This window comes from Schistocerca americana, chromosome 2, assembly GCF_021461395.2.
Source record: "Schistocerca americana isolate TAMUIC-IGC-003095 chromosome 2, iqSchAmer2.1, whole genome shotgun sequence".
In the NCBI taxonomy this organism is placed as follows: domain Eukaryota; kingdom Metazoa; phylum Arthropoda; class Insecta; order Orthoptera; family Acrididae; genus Schistocerca; species Schistocerca americana.
This window is the reverse complement of record NC_060120.1, coordinates 672,849,012-672,871,223: the sequence shown is the minus strand read 5'-3', so window position 1 is coordinate 672,871,223 and position 22,212 is coordinate 672,849,012. Positions and strand designations below refer to the sequence as shown.

The window sequence follows — 22,212 nt, the reverse complement described above, 5'->3', positions numbered from 1 at the left end:
ACTGGATAAATAGCAAAACTGAGTTGTCCATAGCTAAGTACCTCTTTTATCATTCAGGGGATCTGTCAAATTATCAAAGCACCCATTCCTACATGGCTGAAAAATCTTCAGAATATACCAGAACCTCCTCTATCAAGCAATACACCTTCCATGAAGTCCTTCAACCAGTCTTCTTGTGGTTTATACTGAGCAATGCACAATCATTTATGTGCAGGCCAAAATGTGTTTTTTTTTTTTACATTTTTAGATAGTGTTTTCTCACATTTTAGCTGTTGGTATTTGTTTGCCCATTACAGCAGGCTAAATGATTTCATTTTTCTTTGTGTACCCATTGACTGCGCAATACTCCAACTATATGGTGAGTGGTTCCCTTTACTTCTTTCATTATTTGTGAAACACACAAAAAGGTATAGAAGGACATACTGAATAGAACTGGAGAGGAGAGAAATTTGTGACACAATCTGACAAGAAGAAGGGATCAGTAGGACATGTTCTGAGGCATCAAGAGATCATCAATTCAGTATTGGAGGGAAGTGTGGAGGGTAGAAATTGTAGAGGTAGACTAAGGCATGAATACACTAAACAGATTCAGAAGGATGTAGGTTGCAGTAATTACTCAGATGAAGAAGCTTGCACAGGATAGAGTAGCATGGAGAGCTGCATCAAACCAATCCCTGGACTGAAGACCACAACAACAACTAGGATCAGCTGTATTTAATACTGTTAATTTCTGCAGATACTGAATAATTATGAAAAAAAACTTACACTTTATTGATTATTATTATTATTATTATGAAAATTTACTGGTGCAATTTGCTTGCAATTCTTTGTCAATGGGAATTGGCGAATTCATAATAATGAAAGGACCACCATTGTAGTGGAAGTGTTATATACATCTGTGTGTATGAGACTTATCTCTCTGAACACTTTGTAAATGAAGTGCTACACATTGTTCACTTTGAAACTTCCTGGCAGATTAAAACTGTGTGCCGGACCGAGACTCGAACTCAGGACCTTTGCCTTTTGCGGGCAAGTGCTCTACCAACTGAGCTACCCAAGCACGACTCACGCCCCGTCCTCACAGCTTTACTTCTGCCAGTACCTCGTCTCCTACCTTCCAAACTTTACAGAGCACTTGCCCGCAAAAGGCAAAGGTCCTGAGTTCGAGTCTCGGTCCGGCACACAGTTTTAATCTGCCAGGAAGTTTCATATCAGCGCACACTCCACTGTAGAGTGAAGATTTCATTCAATTGTTCACTTTGATTTTTTCAGAGATGATTCATCTTGAAATAAAGTATCTCAGTATTGCAAAGTATGTCAGTATGACTGCTAATGACAAATTTACTGCTTGTTTAGCAAACCTATTCATGTTCAAATAACTTATGAGACTGCAGCTGGGTGACTTTTTGAGAGTCGCCAATATTTCAACAGGTTTACACCCTATCAGTTACAAGAGACAAAGACAAATGCAGCTCAACCATTGGACTGTTAATGTTCACTCTCGATAACTTCTGATGCGGTTGTGTGATGGCGCTAGTGTGTACAGAAAGAAAGAGAGAGAGAGAGAGAGAGAGAGAGAGAGAGAGAGAGAGAGAGAGAGAGAGTAATTCATCTTTATGGTATGCTTTAAAAATCAAAGTTTTAAGTTCCCTTGCACAGCATTCCCTTGCAGCATTTGTGCCTTGAAAATGACAGTGTACACCTGTGTAAATAGCAGTGGCTGTTACCCTCCAGCTTCATTCCCATAAGTATTTGAATATTTTATACACAGTGACAAATTCAGATTTCAAACCCATTCATATTCTTCATTCATTTCAGAGCTTTTGTTATGCAACAAAATAGATTCTAAGATGTTCTGCTCCCGATTGGATTCTTTTCATTTGTCATTCTTTTTTAGTTCAAACAACACATATTCCTGTGAAAATGAAGAGTCAGAGATAGGAAGTGAATCACTGAGAGGGCAAATTATCACTCACCTTAGTTCAGTGTTGTGCATCCATTACTTGGTCTGAGTTTAGCTCTCCCCATTGACCTTCTCATTGCCATAGCTTATTAAGAGTAGATCACAAATTTGGTTGCTGATCCAATGTTAACTCCATATTTTTTCCTGCACCTAATGTGTACTATGAGTCATGATGTGGAGTGACTTTTCCTTTCTTTCAGCAACTGTGTAACTTCCTTTTTTCTCTTTTCTTCTGTTTTTTGTGCTTCCTAAATTTCCCATTCTAAATTGTGCTTTATACTTTAGGACTAAGACCCAGCTGTGTTAGGAATGGATATTATTGCTACCAAAAGACTGTAATCTATGTTTTGCTTTCCGTTTAAACACATAGTGTGTTACACTATCTGAGCTCGTTGTACTGACTTTGGATTTTGTGCCTAGATTAATTTGTGTTTATTTTTCTTTATTATAAGACATGTGTAACTTAATTCCAAAATGGAAAACGTGATTTGTCAAGGTAAATTTATATGTTCCAGGTGATATGATACAGTACCATGCAGAAAATCCTATCACTATGATGGGAGGTGAGAGATTACTATCTCCATGCCCACGAAATGAGGTACCTAGTATTTTCAAAGGACTGCTTCAAAACAGCTGGTGATTTTCCTCAGAAACATAAGTGGAAATGCCTAAGCCAGAAGTAATTGCTTATCATTAGCAATAGCTAAGACTGAACATTTACCCACAGTTAATTCATTTCTAGTTCTGAACTAGAAAAAATAGAGGTAGTGAAGCAGTGATGTGTTTTTTCAGTGTAAGCACAGGAAAAAGTTTGGCTAATATTCAAAACAAACTTCCTTGTGTAGTACCAGTGAATGTAATCTGTTAATATAAGACCTGTACAGTGGATAGTGATTGACTCTTGGTATTTATAAACAAAGAGATTGTGTGTGTTAAATGTTTGTGTTGTAATGTGCTGTTATTCTGTAGTATGAAATATTTCAACATCCACCCTCACTTTTTATCCATTAACACTGTTGTATTCCTGTGTGGTTGACACAGAGGAAGGTGACAGTATCACAGTGCCATGACTCATTTACTTGCTATTAATGTAAATGGAGGTAGTCCAGGTTATGCAGAGGGCACTGTCTTGTGCTGTAAGGTTGTACAGTTTGTAATGTACATTTATCAGAAGGAAAATAATTATGTTTCCTCATAGAACTATCAGATGTATTAAGCAGTGAGATAGCAGTGTATTATGTCAGTTTTTCAATAATATAATTAGTCTGGTTGCTTTCAGCCCTACATTAAAAAAGAAGAAAATAAATTTTATATTGGTGCTCATTGCTGCTATAAACTTACTCTTCATTGTTACTAATACAAGATTTTAGTGCTTTACTCTATAAAAATTAGTTTTATAATTCCAATTCCTTCTAAGTAAAATAATAGCCAGAACTATGACTGATGTACACTGATTTATGTGTATTCATTTTCTGATTATGATATTGTGTCAGTTTTGCAAAGGGGTTTGAGACTATCCCTAGAATAACTGCAGTGATTTCTATTCATATCATAATCTGAACAGCTGTTTTTGAGAGCTCATAGTATATGTCACCTGTCTGTCATGAATCAAAACAGCAGTTCCTTATACTAAGGACAGCAGGCACTATTTGGCTAATTTTGTATGTGGGACTCATACAACAGAGGAAAACAAAATTATATGATTTACAATTTATTGGAAAACACACATCAAAACAGCAAACAGTAACTATGTACACAGTTTTAAAAAATATTTTATACAAATATAAGGTGACTATCTGTTGTAAAAAATATAATTTTCCCAACTTGGGTTCCATATGTATCAAGAACAAATTTCTTATGATTGCACTCCATCACTCATCACAAAAGAGATCAACGAAATTTCATCTTTTTCATACATGATCACTCTATGTTTTTTAAAATTTGGTGCTTCTCCTTGAAAGTATTATAAAAACATCTGTCTCAAAAACAGATACAAATGAAGAATAATAAAACAAAAAGTATTTGAAGAACAAGATTTACACTGGATGACAATGTAATTCCAGAGAGAAATTGTAAACATAATAAATTTAGACATCAAAATAAACTTTTTTTTAAATTTTTAATAAATGTTCATTATTCTGATTTACACTTTCTGCATCATTATGCAAACAATCACTGCAATTTAAGCAGTAGCTTAAGTAAAGATAGGTACCACACACAAACAAAATTAATACATAAATGATTTTTCAATCAGAACATTAATTCACCAAATTAGTGATCATGTATCTGGCAAGAAGATACTGAAAGGAGGTCTGTGAAAGCAGAATATTGACATTCTATGATGTTCATGGATATGTAATTGTGAACTGAAATTTGTTAAGACTTCGTTGTGATGTTTCAATAACAGATCTGTACTTGGAAATGTTTAGTTCACAAGGCATAGACTGCCCTCTTGCTTCTGATTATTTCCACAATTAGTTTCATGTGATATGGAAATATAATGATGATTGTCTAGTACAAATATACTGTGTATGTCAATCTTGCTTTTTCCCTTATTGTTCATATTTTATAATATACTGAATACTTTGAAGATACTGTAAACTCTCCAGTTTAAAATTACTCATCCAGTACATTACAGTTAACCATCCTTTTCCTAAATGTACCACGGCTTTCGTGATCAGTGTGTACTGAAACTTAAAGATTTTGAGAAATTTCTTGTACGTCTATTTCTGAGTGTCTCATACAAATGGTAAGTTAGAACCAAATCTTGTTTTGGGGCTCTGTGATGGTGAACGAGAAGAACTGCCTCTCTGCAAAAAAGGAAAACAATCACTTCAGTGCACAAAACATTAATGTAATAAAGTGTCAGTTCTTGCATAGGATTTGTATTCAATGTTGTGCTTCATAAGGAGATTATACACATTTTTTTCCATCCTGATCTTCCCATTAATTCCTTATGAAGAATTATATTTAAAGCTGCATTTACATTTAGAAAATGAAGTTGTTCAACATTGTTAGTCTTCACTATGACTGAACATTCAATTAGTATGTAGTTTTATCAGACCTGAGTCTAATCACAACAGAACAATTTCAATGGTAAACATATTTTTTTACCTGTTATTTCAATCTAAAAGTGTTAAACTAAATAAATCCATGCAAAGGAAACACCATTTCACAGTCATGCTTGTCTGGCAGCTCCAGATAAAGTGAGTACAAAAAGTGAGAGTAGTAGTGCACACAAGCTTGAAAACTTTATGAATAAGCTTCCAATAACTTCAGTAACTAACATTTACAAAATCAACTTCTCAGTTCAGGGCGACACTTCTTAGATATAAATAGCATAAAATAACAAGCTGGGCATTCAACAATGCACAAAAATGTTCTTTGATTCTCTATGATATAATGTTAGAAATTAATTGTTTTTGAAAATGTCGACACAAGCTTAAAGAGATGGATGGTAAGAACCAGATAAATTTGAATGAAACTGGATTTTGTTGCATAAAAAGCTGATGATTCATCACTGAGTATCACTTCATGTAGGCCATTGGTGTAATATCTTAATTGAGGAAATACACCTGCATTCTGCCCAACTTCAGCAGCCATAAACTGTACAGAGTAACTATCATTCTTCACTATTAAACAATATACTCAAACCTTATAAGTGTATTGTAGTAAATAAATAACAGTTTAAAATTAGAAACTCAACAGTGTTTACTAAGGTAGAGACTTAACCGTTTTTTATGTAAGGTATTAATTTACAGGCTTTTTAAACATGTAGTTAAAAACAAATGTTTCTTGAAAAATGGAGGGTTCATTGCAATGCTGGCATAAGCAAGTCTTTTTTCCAATTTCAGCTTATGTACCTCATAAACTGTAGAATCAACAGTTTTTCCATTTGCAGCAGCGGTTCACATCACATTTCTCATGGTAGTGAGTACATGGTAAACTTAAACGGAGGTATATGTAAGAGTCTCAGTTTATAGACATGCAACGAGGAGGTTACTTGGTGTGGCAAGATGTGATGCTGTTCCAGTCCCTGCAGACTGTTGCAACCTTAGTAACATCAAGATAGGAGTTTTGGAACAATCTCTACTGAAAAACATTTCATATGTGTCTCAGATAAAATCAAAATATTTGCAAAAGGTATTGCTAGCATTACAAAGCATCTTGCAATTGACATATTTTGGTAGGCTGTGCTGTAAGGGAGGAGGACAAAAGAGAGAAGAGAACTGGGCAAAACCATAATATAAAAGGACATCTCACCTGATGAGGATTATTTGGCATAACAATTTCCAGCTAGATATTATCGATCACAGGTTTCTTATTTCCAGTCATTTCTTTGCTGTATGACTCACATTTTTAGAAATAATGAATCTGTCTCTAAGAATATAGTTCATATGTATAATCTTATTGAGCCAATATTATTATGAATTCCTGAAAGGATAAACTATTTGTTCCCTGAAATGGAGCAGGATTATTTCAGAGTATCACAAACCAAAACGCTATTAACGAGGGAAGAGACATAGAGATAAAAAAAATTGGTTTCCAGTTCTATGCATTCACTATGAGAGTTCAATTGGTACTAACAGTCAAGATTTTAAGTGCAAAAAATTCCCATCATAATCATGAGTATTTCTAAACATACAGAAAATGGTAAACATGAACTTTTAATCAAAGTATGTCATTCAGTCAACTGCATTTGGAAAAAAAAAAACAGATATGTGCACTTGACTATAGCAGAAATCTGTTTTAAGATAACTGGATGTCAATTTACGTCCACCTGAAACATATGTTGGATGTTTTGATATAATGCTATGTACCTACTCTGAAAACTTTAATTACCTACAAAAAAGCAGGAAGGAAAATATGAGTTCAATTAAAACCAAAGATAAAATGATCATGACAATAATGACATGTGATAATGACAACGCAACTGCAGGCTTTTTTTTTTCATTTCAGAATGATTATTATTGTAGTGGTAATATGATGATTAATGCTCAGTTTCTGATAATTTATAGTACTTTATTATTCATTTGTAATAATGAAATAGGAATATATAATTTCAAATTTAAAATATATCGGGTTTCCTTTACTTACATGAACGCCCTTCCTTTCTCTATCTTGTAAAATGTATAAATTCTGTTATTATGTAGCTTTATGTTTCTGCTCTACTAAATTCAAAACACTAAATGTCTCAGCTGTTAGTATAAAATGACTTATGCAACTGTTGCTTTGGAACATTGCAATTAGCCTTAATGATGAACAGTTCTAAAGAGTACCAAAGAAGCAGACATTAGCTACACAACTCTGTGGCAGGGCATATTTTGGTTCATTCCACATCTCCATAGTTTTCTCCATTGTGACATGTCATGTAGAACAAATGTGAATGAACAGACAACTTAATGACCATATGAAAGAACTGAATGGAATAACAACAATACAAAAGTCGTAGATTGCTACTCATCACATAGAGGAGGCATTGAGTGGCAGATTGGCACAATGAAAACAAATGCTAGCTATTATTCAGTTATTGGACTAAGTCCTTTGCCAGATATAGACAACAAAATTCACACAAGCTTGACTAATACAAGCACAGCTCACACACTCATGGTCACTGTTTCCTCCAGGCACTAAGGCCAGCTGCGACTGCATCTGAAGTGAGCAGTGGCCTTTACTGTGATGGATAGTGGTAGCACAGAGGCAATGTGGAGGGGAGGGGAGGGGAAGCGATAGCAGGCTAGGGGTGTGGGTAGATGTTAGTGCCACCTCTGGGACCATGCAGGCCCACAGTGGGGACATGATAGTGGGCTGATAGGTGCAGTTTTGGTAGGCTGTGCTGTAAGGGAGGAGGACAAAGGAGAGAGAAGTAGAGACAGGGAAAGGACTACGCATGTGCACTAGTGGGATAGAAAGCATGTGTAGGGCTGGGGTGGGAGAAGGGAAGGTGATACTTTGGAAAAGAACAGGGACTAGCAAAGGTTAAGGTCAGGGGGATTATGGGACTGAAGGATATGCAGCTCAGAAAGTTCCCACTGGCACAATTTAAAAAATCTGTTTTTGTGGGGAGAACCAAATGGCACAAGTCATGAAGCTGTCAGTTTAGTCAAGCACATCATTTTGGGAGCCATGCTCAACAGCTGGTGAAACACAGTAAGCTGGAACTATTCCAGTTGTTATTAATCTACTCCTGTTGAATACCTTTCTTCCTCTCTCTATATTTCAACCAACCCCAACTAAATGTGCTATTGCTAAAATGATTTAAATACAATATTTATCATTAATTTATTATTAATAACAAGTAACTGATAACTGAAATTGTTACTACAGAGTATAATGGTGAAAATAGTATGAGCTAATCCATAGATTTGAGAATATTGATACCACTCATTAGAAAGAGAGCATTTCATTCTGTTCAGTAACCTAGCTCAATTTTCTGAATATTAACTTAAAAGCTACCCTTAACTAAAGTTCAAACAGATCTAAAATTACTTTTGCCATTTGAGCTTAGACTTAGACTCCAGGATTTAACTGAACAATTCTGTTACACTAATTTTTCTGAACTATATACCACCCTTCAGTATTGAATTAAGCAATTACATTAACATCATTTCAAATATGACAACTTTATGTGCTGTTTTGAGGCTTTCCCGGTGCTGCATCTGCTTGATAGGTTCCCAAGAATTACGCCGGATAATATAGCAGAAACTGCACAATATTTCAGCAAGACAACTGCCCGCCATCTTCAGGTGCTACTGTCATGCCGCTGAGAGGCTTGCCAATTTATATGTTGACTTCCTAGAACAGCACAGGCACCAGCGGGGGCATAACGTCATCAAAGACCAATCATAGACAGCGTCGAATACCAGAGCCATCTTCTGGCGAAACGGGTCACGATCTGCAGATGCACGCCATGGCACGGGAAAATGCGGCCGGGAGCAACGGACCCCGTTCGCGCGCCTGAGGTGCTGGCACATGATTTAAGCATCTGCGTTAAGGTTTCCCATCTGCATTGACTTGGTGCAGCTGCTAATCTGTGGCTGACAATTCCATAGTGCTGCCAGGGCTGGCTCCCAGGCTTTGCTCAGGTGAAACCCCATGTCTCTAATTATTAGGTCATTGCTTGTAAGTATTTCGACTGCCACTTTGATGATGGAGTCCCAGTATGTGGAAGCATACAAGAGGATCTTGGTTTCTTCAATGTTCATGCCGTATCCTGTGTCGAGGCAGTGTTCAGCAACTGCAGATTTCTCTGGCTGACCCAAACTCGTGTGATGTTTATGTTCGTCGCATCTGTCTCTAACCGTATGACACGTCTGGCCAATATAAGACTTCCCACAGTGGCATGGGATTTTATATATTCCTGGTCTCCTCAGGTCGAGGTTGTCTTTAACAGAGCCAAGCATTGATTGCACTCGTGCTGGAGGCTGGAAAACACATTTAATCTGGTATTTCTTGAAAATTCTGCCCATCCCCCCCCCCCCCTCTCTCTCTCTCTCTCTCTCTCTCTCTCTCTCTCTCTGTGTGTGTGTGCGTGTGTGTGTGTGTGTGTGTGCACGCGCGCGCGCGTACTATAGCCCAACAAACATTCTACCAGAACTTCCCAACTATATTTGTAACTTAATGAAATTTGTACATACAGCAATCAATGACAATAGAAACATTGAGCATCTGGAAATACACATTTCCAACTTATAACAAAAAATTACACTTTTATTGGAAAATTACATACTCTTTTACCAGTGGGTACCACACCAAATAATACAAGAACTGCAGTCGACTGAATGCTACAAAGCACCACAACCCTGTGGTGTTCTCTGCTTCTACAGGCTGTTCTTGAGGTTTGGAGCGTGCTGGTCGAAATGCATTCTGGATCTGCTTCTCGGAGTACCCATTCTGAACAAACACAGAGCAGAGACGGCTAAGCTCTGCCGATAAGCTGTCCTGATCTGAGATGGCTCTAGCCCTATGCACTAGCACCATAATACAGCACTGCGCTGTGAGGGATGATGACAGCTCGTATGTTGTAAATACAAGTCTGTGTACGTAGGCTTCCAGAACACACTGTGACCCAAGGCACCATCTCCTTTACTCATAAACAGATAGTCCACCATGGAGGCATGCCGTGTGCTAATGAAATAGTACTGAGAATTCATACAATTTTCCAAACTTAGATAATTTTCCAACTAACTACTGTTTCATTAAACTAAATCATTATTGAATCCAATAGATTATCTACATTATTAAATTCTCATCTTACAGTATCTTCCGATTGTAAAATACCATCCACCATTTTATAAGCACCCCTTTCAACCCAAAAATCTTCAGTTCTGGATGCGCTGCAACAGGATTAACAACTTTTTGTAAACATCACATTGCAGCTTTGGTAATCTCTTTGGTAGCAGTTCAGTCAGCACCTGATATCTCCCAAGTAAGACCTATGCCTAAAAAGTACACATTTGGTAAACTCTTGAGTAAGACCTGTTTAAAAAGCCCACTTACTGCTTGCTACTGACATCTCAATGGAAGTGTGCCAACTACCATGACTTCAGTAACAGTTTTGTCTTATTCACATCAATGAAGGTCAGTGACTTACATTGTACCATAATGTTTATTACATCCTGCAAATGTTTCATATTTTTTAGCTTTTCTATTGTGAATAACAGGACATGTATGTGCAGAAGATGATGATGAGTGGTATTATTTTGATGAATGAAGACTTGAAATACAATTATGCTCACTGTCACTATGTGATGAATTTCTGTTAGTGGGTTATTACTTTTACAGTGTTGAGAGTGAATCCTGTGGACTGTAAAGTACTGTTATATACTGGTGAACAGAGTATAGGCAACTAGACAACAGGAGCAGACTGTGTAGATGAGCTACCACTGAATGCGAAGTCTGGTTCATAACACCAAGGAATAAGGTTGCAATAATTGTTTGTATAATGACATTGTTTAGGATGAAAATTAACATGACACATTTTGTGAAACTTAGCAGTAGAGTAATACATACAGAATTTTCAATTGGCAGAGACTGGTTATCATTCCAGTGAAAATGTCTATGTTGAATAAATGTGAATAAATATGAATTTGTGAAAAATTTAACTCACTCATTTTGTGTTTGTCACTGAACTGTATGACTACCAATAAAAAGTAATTTCAGGTTATGAGGCTTCAGTTCTGCACTTGCCAGCTAGGAAATTAAAAACAGGTGGATTCAAAAACTAAGGTCCCCTTCACATTACTCAAACAGCTTTCCTTTTCTCCTAATGTGAGCATGATCATGAATTATATGGTAGCTCAGTTTAAAGTATCGTTTAATTACAGTGCCTAGTATCTGTCATATTTTTTTTTTTACTATTGACATGAGGGTACAGAGTGTGGGAGATGCAAGCATTGCCATGAGAAGAATGGGGGAACAAGCCCTACTTTCCTTATGCAATGTTGTCTTTGCACATGTACTTTGCACTCTGTTCTGACAAACTACAAAAGTTGAAGTAACGGTCACACACACTTAGAAATATCATCCACACTAATCTTGGAATTCTTTAGTCACTCATTAAAATGAAGTAAACAATGTGATAGCTTGACAGAGTATACACTTATGTAATGGCTACTACGAAGCTAGACATGGTACTGTTATTGTTGGTTCACTAAGGCTTGCAGTGTCCTGACACAAAACACTGGTGGCCTAAAGTCCTCAACCTTGTATGATGTTGAGATATGGATCCCAGTGGTCAAGAAATGTTTAATAAATAATACCTTATTGTCAAAACTAATGACAATTTCATTATTGTTATTTAGTATAAAACACACAAATACAAGAATGTAACCCACAACTACACATTTTAGGAGTCAAGCTTCCACCACCTGGCTATCTGAGTTCAACCCTCCACACACACACATGCTCAAATGCAGTCACCCTGATGGGAGCCTGAAGTCTAGAACACATAGCTATTCCTTACGTTTGTGGTTGTATGCTAAACAGTTAAAGTCACTATCTTCACAGCTGCTACCTCCAACCTATAAAATGCCTAATATTACAATTGTGATTTGTCTTTTCAATAGATGTCTATTTGAGGAGACAGAGACAACAGAGAGAGAGAGAGAGAGAGAGAGAGAGAGAGAGAGAGAGAGAGAGCAGCCTTCATATTGTATGAGTAATATCTAGTTTTTATGAGAAATATTCTGTTGCAAAGTATGGTTATTTACTGTAGTGTCACAAAGTGTAATATCAAATTGTTATTTTCTTTTATAATTATTCTCATCTTTATTACCAACAGGAACACAGGTGCACATATCCATCCCCCCCCTCTCCCTCCCTCCCTCCCTCTCTCCCTCCCTCGCTCTCTCTCTCTCTCTCTCCCTCCCTCTCTCTCTCTCTCTCTCTCTCTCTCTCTCTCTCTCTTTCTCTCTGTGTGTGTGCACGCGCACGCGCGTACTATAGCCCAACAAACATTCTACCAGAACTTCCCAACTATATTTGTAACTTAATGAAATTTGTACATACAGCAATCAATGACAATAGAAACATTGAGCATCTGGAAATACACATTTCCAACTTATAACAAAAAATTACACTTTTATTGGAAAATTACATACTCTTTTACCAGTGGGTACCACACCAAATAATACAAGAACTGCAGTCGACTGAGTGCTACAAAGCACCACAAATTAATAAGAATATTCTTAGTTGAAGTGATTCCATGTTGACTTCATTTGCGAGGTCTGATCCAAAATTTCAGTTTTTCTGGATTTAATTTCAAAATCCCCTGAAAGTGTCATAACATAGAAAGAGAATCAACTTTTCTACATGTGAAGAGAAAAGTTTAGTGCAAGAGAGTCTAGAGAGAGGCTAGTTTAGGAAGAAACAAATAATTGTTATAGAATGATGGAAGCATCATCATAAGCACAAATACAATTTTTATATTGCAAATTCTACTATAGACTGTAAAAGACCAATTTTTACAACTAAGAATACATGTTTACAAAGCAATATGAAACTTGTTACTACCGTTTTATTAAAAAAAAAGATCATTACTGTCCATCTTGATGAGAACACATTTGATTAAACAAGAATGTCAAAAGAAGCAGAAAAAAGAACCCAAACGCACTGCATGAAAACATGGGAAAGTACAGAAATATCTCTAAAAATCTAGGGTTCTACAGGGAAAAACCAGAAACAAATGAAATACAATACCGAGGACAAGTAACAGAAGAAACTGAAATATCAAACATTTTCTAATGCATTACAAGATTAAAATAGCTTCATAAGCAAAGATAAAAATTCAAGGACAAAGATAAACTGTGGAAATAGAAGGAAGACAGCTGACAAATATATTAATACTGGTCAAACAAAATGTAAAGAAGAGATCAGGAGGAGAAAGAAACGTCATATAACAAGCAAATGTATTGTACTTCAGTTGTATATTTCATTAGTGTAATTTTGTTAGAATCAGATCATGCAACTCTTCATGTTACAATTAGTTATGTCTTCAATGGACCATCTGTACTCTATACTGTAATAAGTTAAATAAGATTAGTTTATAGCCTATTCAACGTAACTTATACAGAGTGTCCACAATTAAAGTTCCAGTTCCAAAACACTGTAGAAAGAGAACTACTGCTGAGAACGACATCAAATTTTAACAGCGTATTACAAACACATGGGGAAATGTCATGGAAAATAAATAACAAAAATATGACCAATAGGCATGTCAGCCTCCATGAAGGGTCATGCACTAGTGATAAAGCTGTTTTACAAAAATGGTGACTGAGTCTCAACAGCCATGAAGGAGTTTCAGATACACAAGGGTATGAAAAAAGGCATTGGTCCAATGTCTGCTAAGAGCATGAAGAAAATGATTACAAAATTTGAAAAAGACAGGTTCTTTTGAAGCAAAATGTGGCGGAAGGAGGAAAGCAGCTGATCCAAAGACTGTCAGTGATAGGGTCACAGCACTGCAGGAGGGGTCAAGAGGTGGTGCACAAACTTGCAGTGCATGGGAAATTGCCCAAACATTAGACAAGCCTGCAAACACAGTGCACAAAATAATAAGAAACATCATGCATTGCTATCTGAACAAAATCTCCCATGTACATGAGTTGCTTTCTGCTGACCCGCTAGTGAGACAAATGTTCACTCTGGAACAACATGCTCACATGGAACTGGACAATGAATGGCTGTGGAACATTCTATGGACAAAGCCCATTTCCATTTGCAACAACATGTCAATACATAGAATTGCAGAATATGGGCAACAGAAAATCTGCACACACATAAACTGCTACCACATCATTCTGGAAAGTTGGCTGTGTAGTGCAGGTTGCAGGTTGATGGCATTTCCTATCATAGGGCCACATTTTCTTGAGGATTTGAGTCCTGTTCATCCTGTTACCTGCACCACCACTGGTAAATGTTATGAGAGTCTTTTGCACACCACCATCATTCCAACCTTTCAACGGCATGAATGTGTGGGTAGGATCATTTTTACACAAGATGGCACTCCTCCATACACTGTACAGTCAGTGAAGTGGTTACTGCAGAGGCATTTTTGAAATGCTAGAATTATCAGCCTTCATTTCCCTACAGTCTGGTTGTCCAGATCACTTGACCTTAGTCTGTATTACTCCTGGCTTTTGGGTTTTCTGAAAGATGTTGTGTTCAGTGCTCCAATTACAAACATACCTGAAATGAAGGCAGGCATTGCGCAACTCATTCTGAACATGATCCCTGAGACAGTCCGATCTGTTGTGAAACATGGTGTTTCTCTATTTCAGCTTGTAGCAGAAAATTGTGGGCAGCATTTTGAATATGTTTTGGGCCAGTCTCACAACAATTAGAAACCAATGTCATTTTACTTTTTATGCAGTTTTTGGCCCCAGGACAACTAAAAACTGTTTTTTTCCATCTGATGTGGTACGACCTTCCCATGGTGGATGGGTCTACCTAACTAACAGTGCCACAATTGCTGACCTACTGCAGTCATGCACATTGAACAGTATGTGTGGTGTAATGTGCAACTCAAACCATAGCCATCATATTGCAATTCACCTGTCATTTGTAACTGACCCCATTTACATTAACACAGTTTGTTTCATGGTGTTTCCCCATGTGTCAATAATATGCTGTTCAAATTTGACATCATTCTGAGAAGTGGTTCTCTTTTTGCAGCAGTTTTAAACTGGAACTTTAATTATGGATACCCTGTATTTAAAGATCAGCACAATTTGTTTATTTACAGATTAGCATATTGAAGAATAAATACATACAACTTGATAATAGGAATAAGAGTATTATTTTTGCACTACATAAGCTGCAAGATTCTTAATAAAAATTATTTTAAGAAACACAAAGCTTTGTCCAGAAGAGACTTTGAAATTTTGCTTTTCTAACTGTCTAGCCTCTTATAGAATTCAGAAGTCGCTCAAAAATTTTGGTAGCAGCATTATTAAATTCTTCCTGGGACAAAGTCCATTTCAGTGAAAAGTAATGAAGATATTTTTCCTTCTAATACTGCAGTTATGGACTCAATACTTTCTGGATTTTAATGGTTTCATTTCCTTAGAAAAGAATATCTGCTCTATGTTATAGTTAAAATATCTAACTCTCTGCATGGGTAGTTACAAAATCATTGGTGAACAACAATTGTCATTCCCACACAGAATCATCTTCTAAATAGCTATTTGATGCAGAGATTGTGAAAAGGAGGCAGCAATAACATAAAAGGAGCCAGTTTTATTAGATTAAGTTATGCTTGTTATGTTACAATGTTAATGGAAGATTTCAACTCACCAGCTATAGGATGAGAGACTCAAATGATTAGGGTGAGTCTTAGGGACAGTGAATCATGTGATATTGTTCCAAATGCTTTATCCAAAAACTACCTTGAGCAGTTGGTGAGAGGACTGACTCATGAGAATCATCTTAGAACTCCTGCTTGCAAACAAGCCTAACCTTTGATTTAGTTAATGCTGAGCATCCCTGTTTATAGGACTATTGTCTATTGGTATTCATAGTGGCATTAAGAAATAAAAGAAGACTTTTCTGTCAGCAGTTAACATCCAACATTCATCAAAAAAATGGTTCAAATGCCTCCAAGCACTATGGGACTCAACATCTGAGGTCATCAGTCCCCTAGACTTAGAACTACTTAAACCTAACTAACCTAAGGACATCACACACATCCATGCTTGAGGCAGGATTCGAACCTGCGACCATAGCAGCAGCGCAGTTCCGGACTGAAGCGCCTAGAACTGCTCGGCCACAGCAGCCGGCTGAAACATTCATCTGAACAAATGTCTTCACAGAAATTCAGATCACCATTCCAAGCAGAAAAGAGTAGTAAGAAGTGAATCAGGCTTTCAAATTTGTGAACCACAGTTCTTGGAGAAAGAGCTCACTCATTTAAGTGTTGCTCTCAAAGAAACACCTACTCTGAGAAAGAGATGAATAAGCACTTTATTCTCCCTTCTGAAAAACAGTGACAAATTGCAACAGCAGAGTGCTAAGAAAGAAGACACAGTGTTGTTATAGTGTTTAAATTGACAAGAGAGGTATAAGCATATTTAGACACTGCAAAAAACCTATTCCCATTATTTACCACAGGAGGAGTACAAAAAATTCCTTGTACATAGGAACTATTAAAAGATGCATTAACACCCACTGTGAAGAACACAAAAGTAATTATTGTGTGGACAACATGGATAAATCAGCAGTAACAGATCATGCATTTGGGTCCAGTGAACCACAAAATTTGATGCTCTAATACCGTGGCTTTATTGAGACCTAGTAATTATTATGTTAGGATGAACAGACAAGCCACAGAAATAAAAAAAACCCTGACACACAAAAACAACTTCAACAGAAAAAAGGACTGATATCAGACAAGTTGTGGACCTTAGCCCTAAACAAAGCAAATATCGCTAACTGTTCTGTAGTCAATGGTGGCTGCTGTGTAACAGCACATGAACACCCTAACTTTCAACACCTTATGAATTTATTGGTTATTTTTCATTTAATATTGTTAAACATAACATAGATGCTGGTCTCTGAAAGATATGGCACACAACAGGGTCAAGAGCACACCTTCACTTGTGCACATTTTAAGGAGCTTTTGTGCATGTGTGTCAGATAACTTACACATCTTATTATTATTAAAGTTGTTCAACAGTGGTTGTAGTTGTACCAATTTGTTGATAAGCATAACTGTTATACAGCAGATGCTATTAGTTTCACACTCCCAAATGTATCCGAATCTAAAAATTTATGAATGCCCATAAACTCACAAGCCACCACTGTCTGTAGTACAAGATCCGTAACACACAACAGCAAGGCTTCAAAAGCTGTGGTAGTGGTTGGATGATATCACTATCTGACTGTTGCAAGATTGTGCATAAACTATTTGGCTTGCTGAGCTTGCTTGATACTATAAACAACTGAGAAAGCGCTTATAGGTTCTGAGGATGTCTCCAACATTGGAAGGTGAAATGAAAGGCATAGAAAGAGATATTAAACCACAACCTGACACTCATATAACTAAATTCATCAAGAATCTTTCGCAATGTATTACTTGAATAAAAAACTCTCGGTGTACATGCTGAGACAATTCAGAATATAACTCCAAGCTTTCGACCACTACCTCCATGGTCGTCGTCAGGGCTAAAACTGACTGTCGTAAACTAGCGAGGCTCCCACTTTTACATACCAACGACAGCTTCTGATTGGTTGGAATATGCCATAGCAACAGCAATAAGGCGCATAGTGAAGTGGTGCCCTCTACTTCCATAGATGTAGTTTCTATCCCGCGTTGCTTGCAGCGCCATCCCTTGAATCAGGAGGTAAAGTGCGGGAAGTTTTCCTCTGCAATTTTTCTTTATCCAGTGCACTCTTCCAGGTGTTGCTAAGTGCATAGCCATTGTCTCTGTTAAAGTTATTATCGCTAAGTCTAATTTTGACTGCTTCCCAGATCACAGAGTCCCAGTAATTCGATGCTTGGGCTATTACTCTAGTTTCTTCAAATAAAATCTTATGCTTGTTAAGCAGGCTATGCTCAGCTACCGCTGATTTTTCCAAATACCTGTATTTCAGGTGGCACTGGTGTTCAATGCAATGGTTGGCAACGGTTCTCACAGACTGGCCCACGTAATTCTTGCCGCATTCGCAAGGAATGCTATAAATTCCTGGCACCCTTAAGCCGAGACTATCTTTGACTGGTCTCAACATTTCCTTAATTTTCTTAGGTGTTCAGAAAACTGGTTTTATTCCTTGCCTCTTTAGGACTCGGCCTATCTTGCTTGTTGTAGCACCGCAAAATGGAAGTTGCGCTACGTGTTGGTCCTCTTCTTGTTTATGGATGGAATCGTGTCTTAGTTTCTTGGACAATATTGATTTAATTTCACTGGCAGAATAACCATTCCTCTTGAAAACAGTCATCAAATGGTTAATCTCGGGACCGAGGTGGTCCTTGTCAGAAATAGTCCTGGCTCTGTGTACTACAGTATTCAGCATAGCTCTCTTCTGAGATGGATGATGGAAGCTGTGGCTATGCAGATATAAGTCTGTATGCGTTGGCTTCCTGTACACAGAATGGCCCAGTCGTCCATCCAGTTTTCGCTCCACCAACACATCTAAAAAAGGTAACTTCCCTTCCTTCTCTACCTCCATTGTAAATTTTATGTTTGGATGTACACCATTCAAATGTTCGACGAACTGCTGCAGCATGTCACTGCCATGTGGCCAGATTAAAAAGGTGTCGTTGATGTATCTGTAGAAGCATGAAGGGCAGAGGTGAGCACTGCTCAACGCTCGTTCATCAAAATCCTCCATGAAAAAATTTGCTATTGCTGGTGATAGTGGCGAGCCCATGGCTGTTCCATCTGTCATTTCATAATAATTTCCACTGTATAAAAAGTAAGTGGTCATCAAGGTATGCCGGAACAACTTCAAAATTTCTGAGGAAAAATGAGCAGCCAACAGTTGTAATGTGTCATCCACAGGTACTTTGGTGAACAGAGAAACCACGTCAAGGCTGACCATGATATCATTTGGGCCTATCTTCATTTGTTTTATGATATCAACAAACATTTTTGAATTCTTAATACGATGTGGGCAGTGACCAACTATAGGTGCCAACAATTTAGTTAAGTGTTTTGCAAGCCTGTACATAGGAGAGCCAATAGCACTAACAATCGGTCTCAACGGGACGTTCTCCTTATGAACCTTTGACAAACCATACAATCTTGGTGGCCTAGGTGCTCTCGGCCGTAAGTTCTTCACCAGTTCATTGGAGAGGCCAGAGTTTTTTAGTAGCTCCCTTGTCTTCCTGCTGAGTGCTGATGTGGGATCCCATCTGAGAATACGATATGTGCTGTCCTCCAGTAACAATCCAACTTTCTTGTGGTAATCTGTAGCATTGAGGAGTTTGTGCCCTACAGTTTCATCAGTTTCTCTAAGTACCTGTACATCCAAAACTGAAATCTGATCTCCTTCCTCTTTTTCCATTGCAAAATTCATATTACAATCAATATCATCCAGAAAATTTAGAAATTCTGAGAGTCCACTTCTTCTATGATGCCATATGATGAAAGTGTCATCAGCATACTGAACCGAACATGTGGGTTTCTTCTTGGCCTTCTGAAGGGCTGTTTCTTTAAATTTTTTCATATAGAATATCACTAAAACTGTGCTGAGTGGAGACACAAAGGGATTACAGATATTGGTTATGAGCAGGCATTGATGGAAATTAATGGGGAAAGTTGAAAATTTGTGCTGGACCATAATTTGAACCCAGGTCTCCTGCTTGGTAAGTAGACGCTCTCATCACTGAGCTATCCAGACACAGTGGTCATTGCAACTGAATTCACTGCCCTAGCACATCTCCTGTCAGATTCAAATTCTCAACTTAACCAGACACTACTAACATCATGCACCTTGCCGATTATCCTCATAACTCATGGTATTTTGCCGATTCATGTAAGAGTTCGAGCCTGAAGAGGTCATTGGCCATCTTGCCTTAATAATGTATATATGTGTTCTGTTGGACGTCTGAAAGCACACCACACACCCACACACACACACACACACACATACACACACACACACACACACAGATACATGCTGAGTGGGTTGCCCACAGCCACTGGTTTCATCAAGATATTATATTACACAAGTTGTGGCCTTAGTCCTAAATAAAGCAAGCAGCACCAACTCTTCTGTAGTAAAAGTTCTGTAACACACAACTGTGAGACTGCATGATCTGTGGTCGCAGTTGGATGACATCACTACCCAACTATTGCCCAATTACTTATAAACACGTTCCAAATGAAAGACATTCTCTGGTACAATGTTTATTGCAACAGATACTGTCTTTTATTTAGAACATGGAACCACTGTTGCTGCACCAGAGCAGAGCAGAGTGGAGCAATTGCTGAGCTAATTTGATTTCAAAAAGCAGCTGACAAATCTTTTTTGGCCTCTCAGGATATCTTCGGCTTTAGGAGATGAAACATCATGCACAAAATGTCCATACATCTAAAACCACCAAGAATTACTGCAGTGTTCCAGTCTTGGAAAATTGTCTTACTCTGCAGACATACTGAAAATAAGGTTGGAAGTTCCTTTTGTATTACTTTTGCTGCAGCTTTAATTGTTTCTATATAACTTTCTCTCCATTGTTAGTCACTGTTACATCTGCCATGCTAAATGGCAACATATGGAATCTGTCTATATCTTACAGTTCCAATCACTTATTTAAAAATTTTCGTTGTATCTTCTCATGTCCTCTCAAAGACATTTCCACATAGTTACGGTTAACTCAGCATGTTGTATTTTGTTTCTCTTACCATTTGCTTCAAGCTGTCAGCTTCTCTTTAATAGTTATCTTTTTACAGTTGACATTTCATTTATTTTGCTTTCTTAAGCTGTAACATCTTTTGCTGTTTATTTTAGTAACTTTGTTACTTTCAGATATTTCCATACAATCTCCATATTATGGGATAATGAACTTGTTGATTAGTTTATTCTGGTATACCTCCCTCGTGCTGGTTTTAGAAGGTGTGGAAGTTGAATGCGCACAAGAGGGTATGGACCTGGATACCTACTAGAGGTCTCTGTGCTCCCTCACATGCCTGCACCGTGAGCTTTGCCATACAAGTGCACCACTCCCAGTACCATGTGAAGTCTGTGGCCAATTGCATTTCTCACGGTCATGTATTTAGGCAGTTGTGCGGCACTACCCTGGCAGTCTGGTACTCACTGTAGTTTGTGTGTGCATCTCGGCTGCTCTGTGTTCCAGTTCCATGTGCTGAGATACATACTGTTATTGTTTGAAGTGTTCCTGCGCTGTTATTGTCTCGCCTTGTTTATCCCCTCAGATCTTGCGTGCTTGCCTTGTGTTGTGTCCTGGTCAGTCATACTGTCTGTCATCCCTCACTTGTTCATCTGTCCTGTCTGTCTGTTAGCTACACCTCCAGCAGCTCCCCCACCTGGCAGTTTTGTGTCTCCATTCTCTGCTGTCCATTGCTTGCCAGTCATTTGCGGCTATAACATTGGGGACGAGGTAAGAGGTTTGGTAGCATGGAGGCTAAGTTTGTCTGTCTCCTGGAGCAGGAGCAACAGCTCAGGCAGCAGCAGCAGTGCCAGTTACACATCTTACAGCAATCCTTGCAGTTGCTGACAGACAATGTCACAGCACGAGATTCCCTATTGCACCAACTGACAGGTATCCCGGTTTCTGATGCTTCCCCATGTCCACCGTCATTTCTGCCATTTAATGGCGCTAAGGAAGACTGGGAAATGTACTTGCATCATCTGAAGCAACATTTCATAGCGTTTCAGGTTATGGATGACTCCTTACAGGGGTCATTATTCTTGTCCCGGGCATCATCAGACACATTCTTTCTGCTCCGCAAGTTGGCACCATTGTCTGACACTGTAGCTCTGTCCTTTAACAATATATGTGTGCTGCTGACTAACTACTATCCCCAGTGATACCACATCATGGCATCTCAGCCTGAGTCCACCAGTACCATAAACAGCTCAGTCAGTCATACCATTCTTGGGTCATAGACATGCAGGGTCTCAGCCACAAATGTGACTTTACTTGCACCAATCAGCATTGCAAGGCATTGTATGCAAACTCATTGACTCATGATGTTGTCATTCAACTGGTACTCAATCCAGAGGTCCACACAGCTGCATTGAAACTTGACAATCCCTCACTGGAAGACGTCCTACACATAGCCCACTCT

At 38.1% G+C, this 22,212-nt stretch overlaps 2 protein-coding genes across 2 annotated transcripts in view; one reads left to right on the top strand and one right to left on the bottom strand.

The window, feature by feature from the left end:
* Positions 1-4,840, top strand: part of LOC124594819 (SH2 domain-containing protein 4B-like) — a 639,722-nt gene extending 634,882 nt beyond the window's left edge. The window contains exon 9 of the mRNA XM_047133263.1: positions 2,479-4,840. Coding sequence (XP_046989219.1) covers positions 2,479-2,603 — 125 coding nt within the window. The 3' untranslated portion in view covers positions 2,604-4,840. The remainder of the gene's footprint in view (positions 1-2,478) is intronic.
* The window catches only part of LOC124594818 (cyclin-dependent kinase-like 5), a 353,935-nt gene continuing 335,752 nt past the window's right edge, over positions 4,030-22,212 (bottom strand). The window contains exon 10 of the mRNA XM_047133262.1: positions 4,030-4,773. Coding sequence (XP_046989218.1) covers positions 4,702-4,773 — 72 coding nt within the window. The 3' untranslated portion in view covers positions 4,030-4,701. The remainder of the gene's footprint in view (positions 4,774-22,212) is intronic.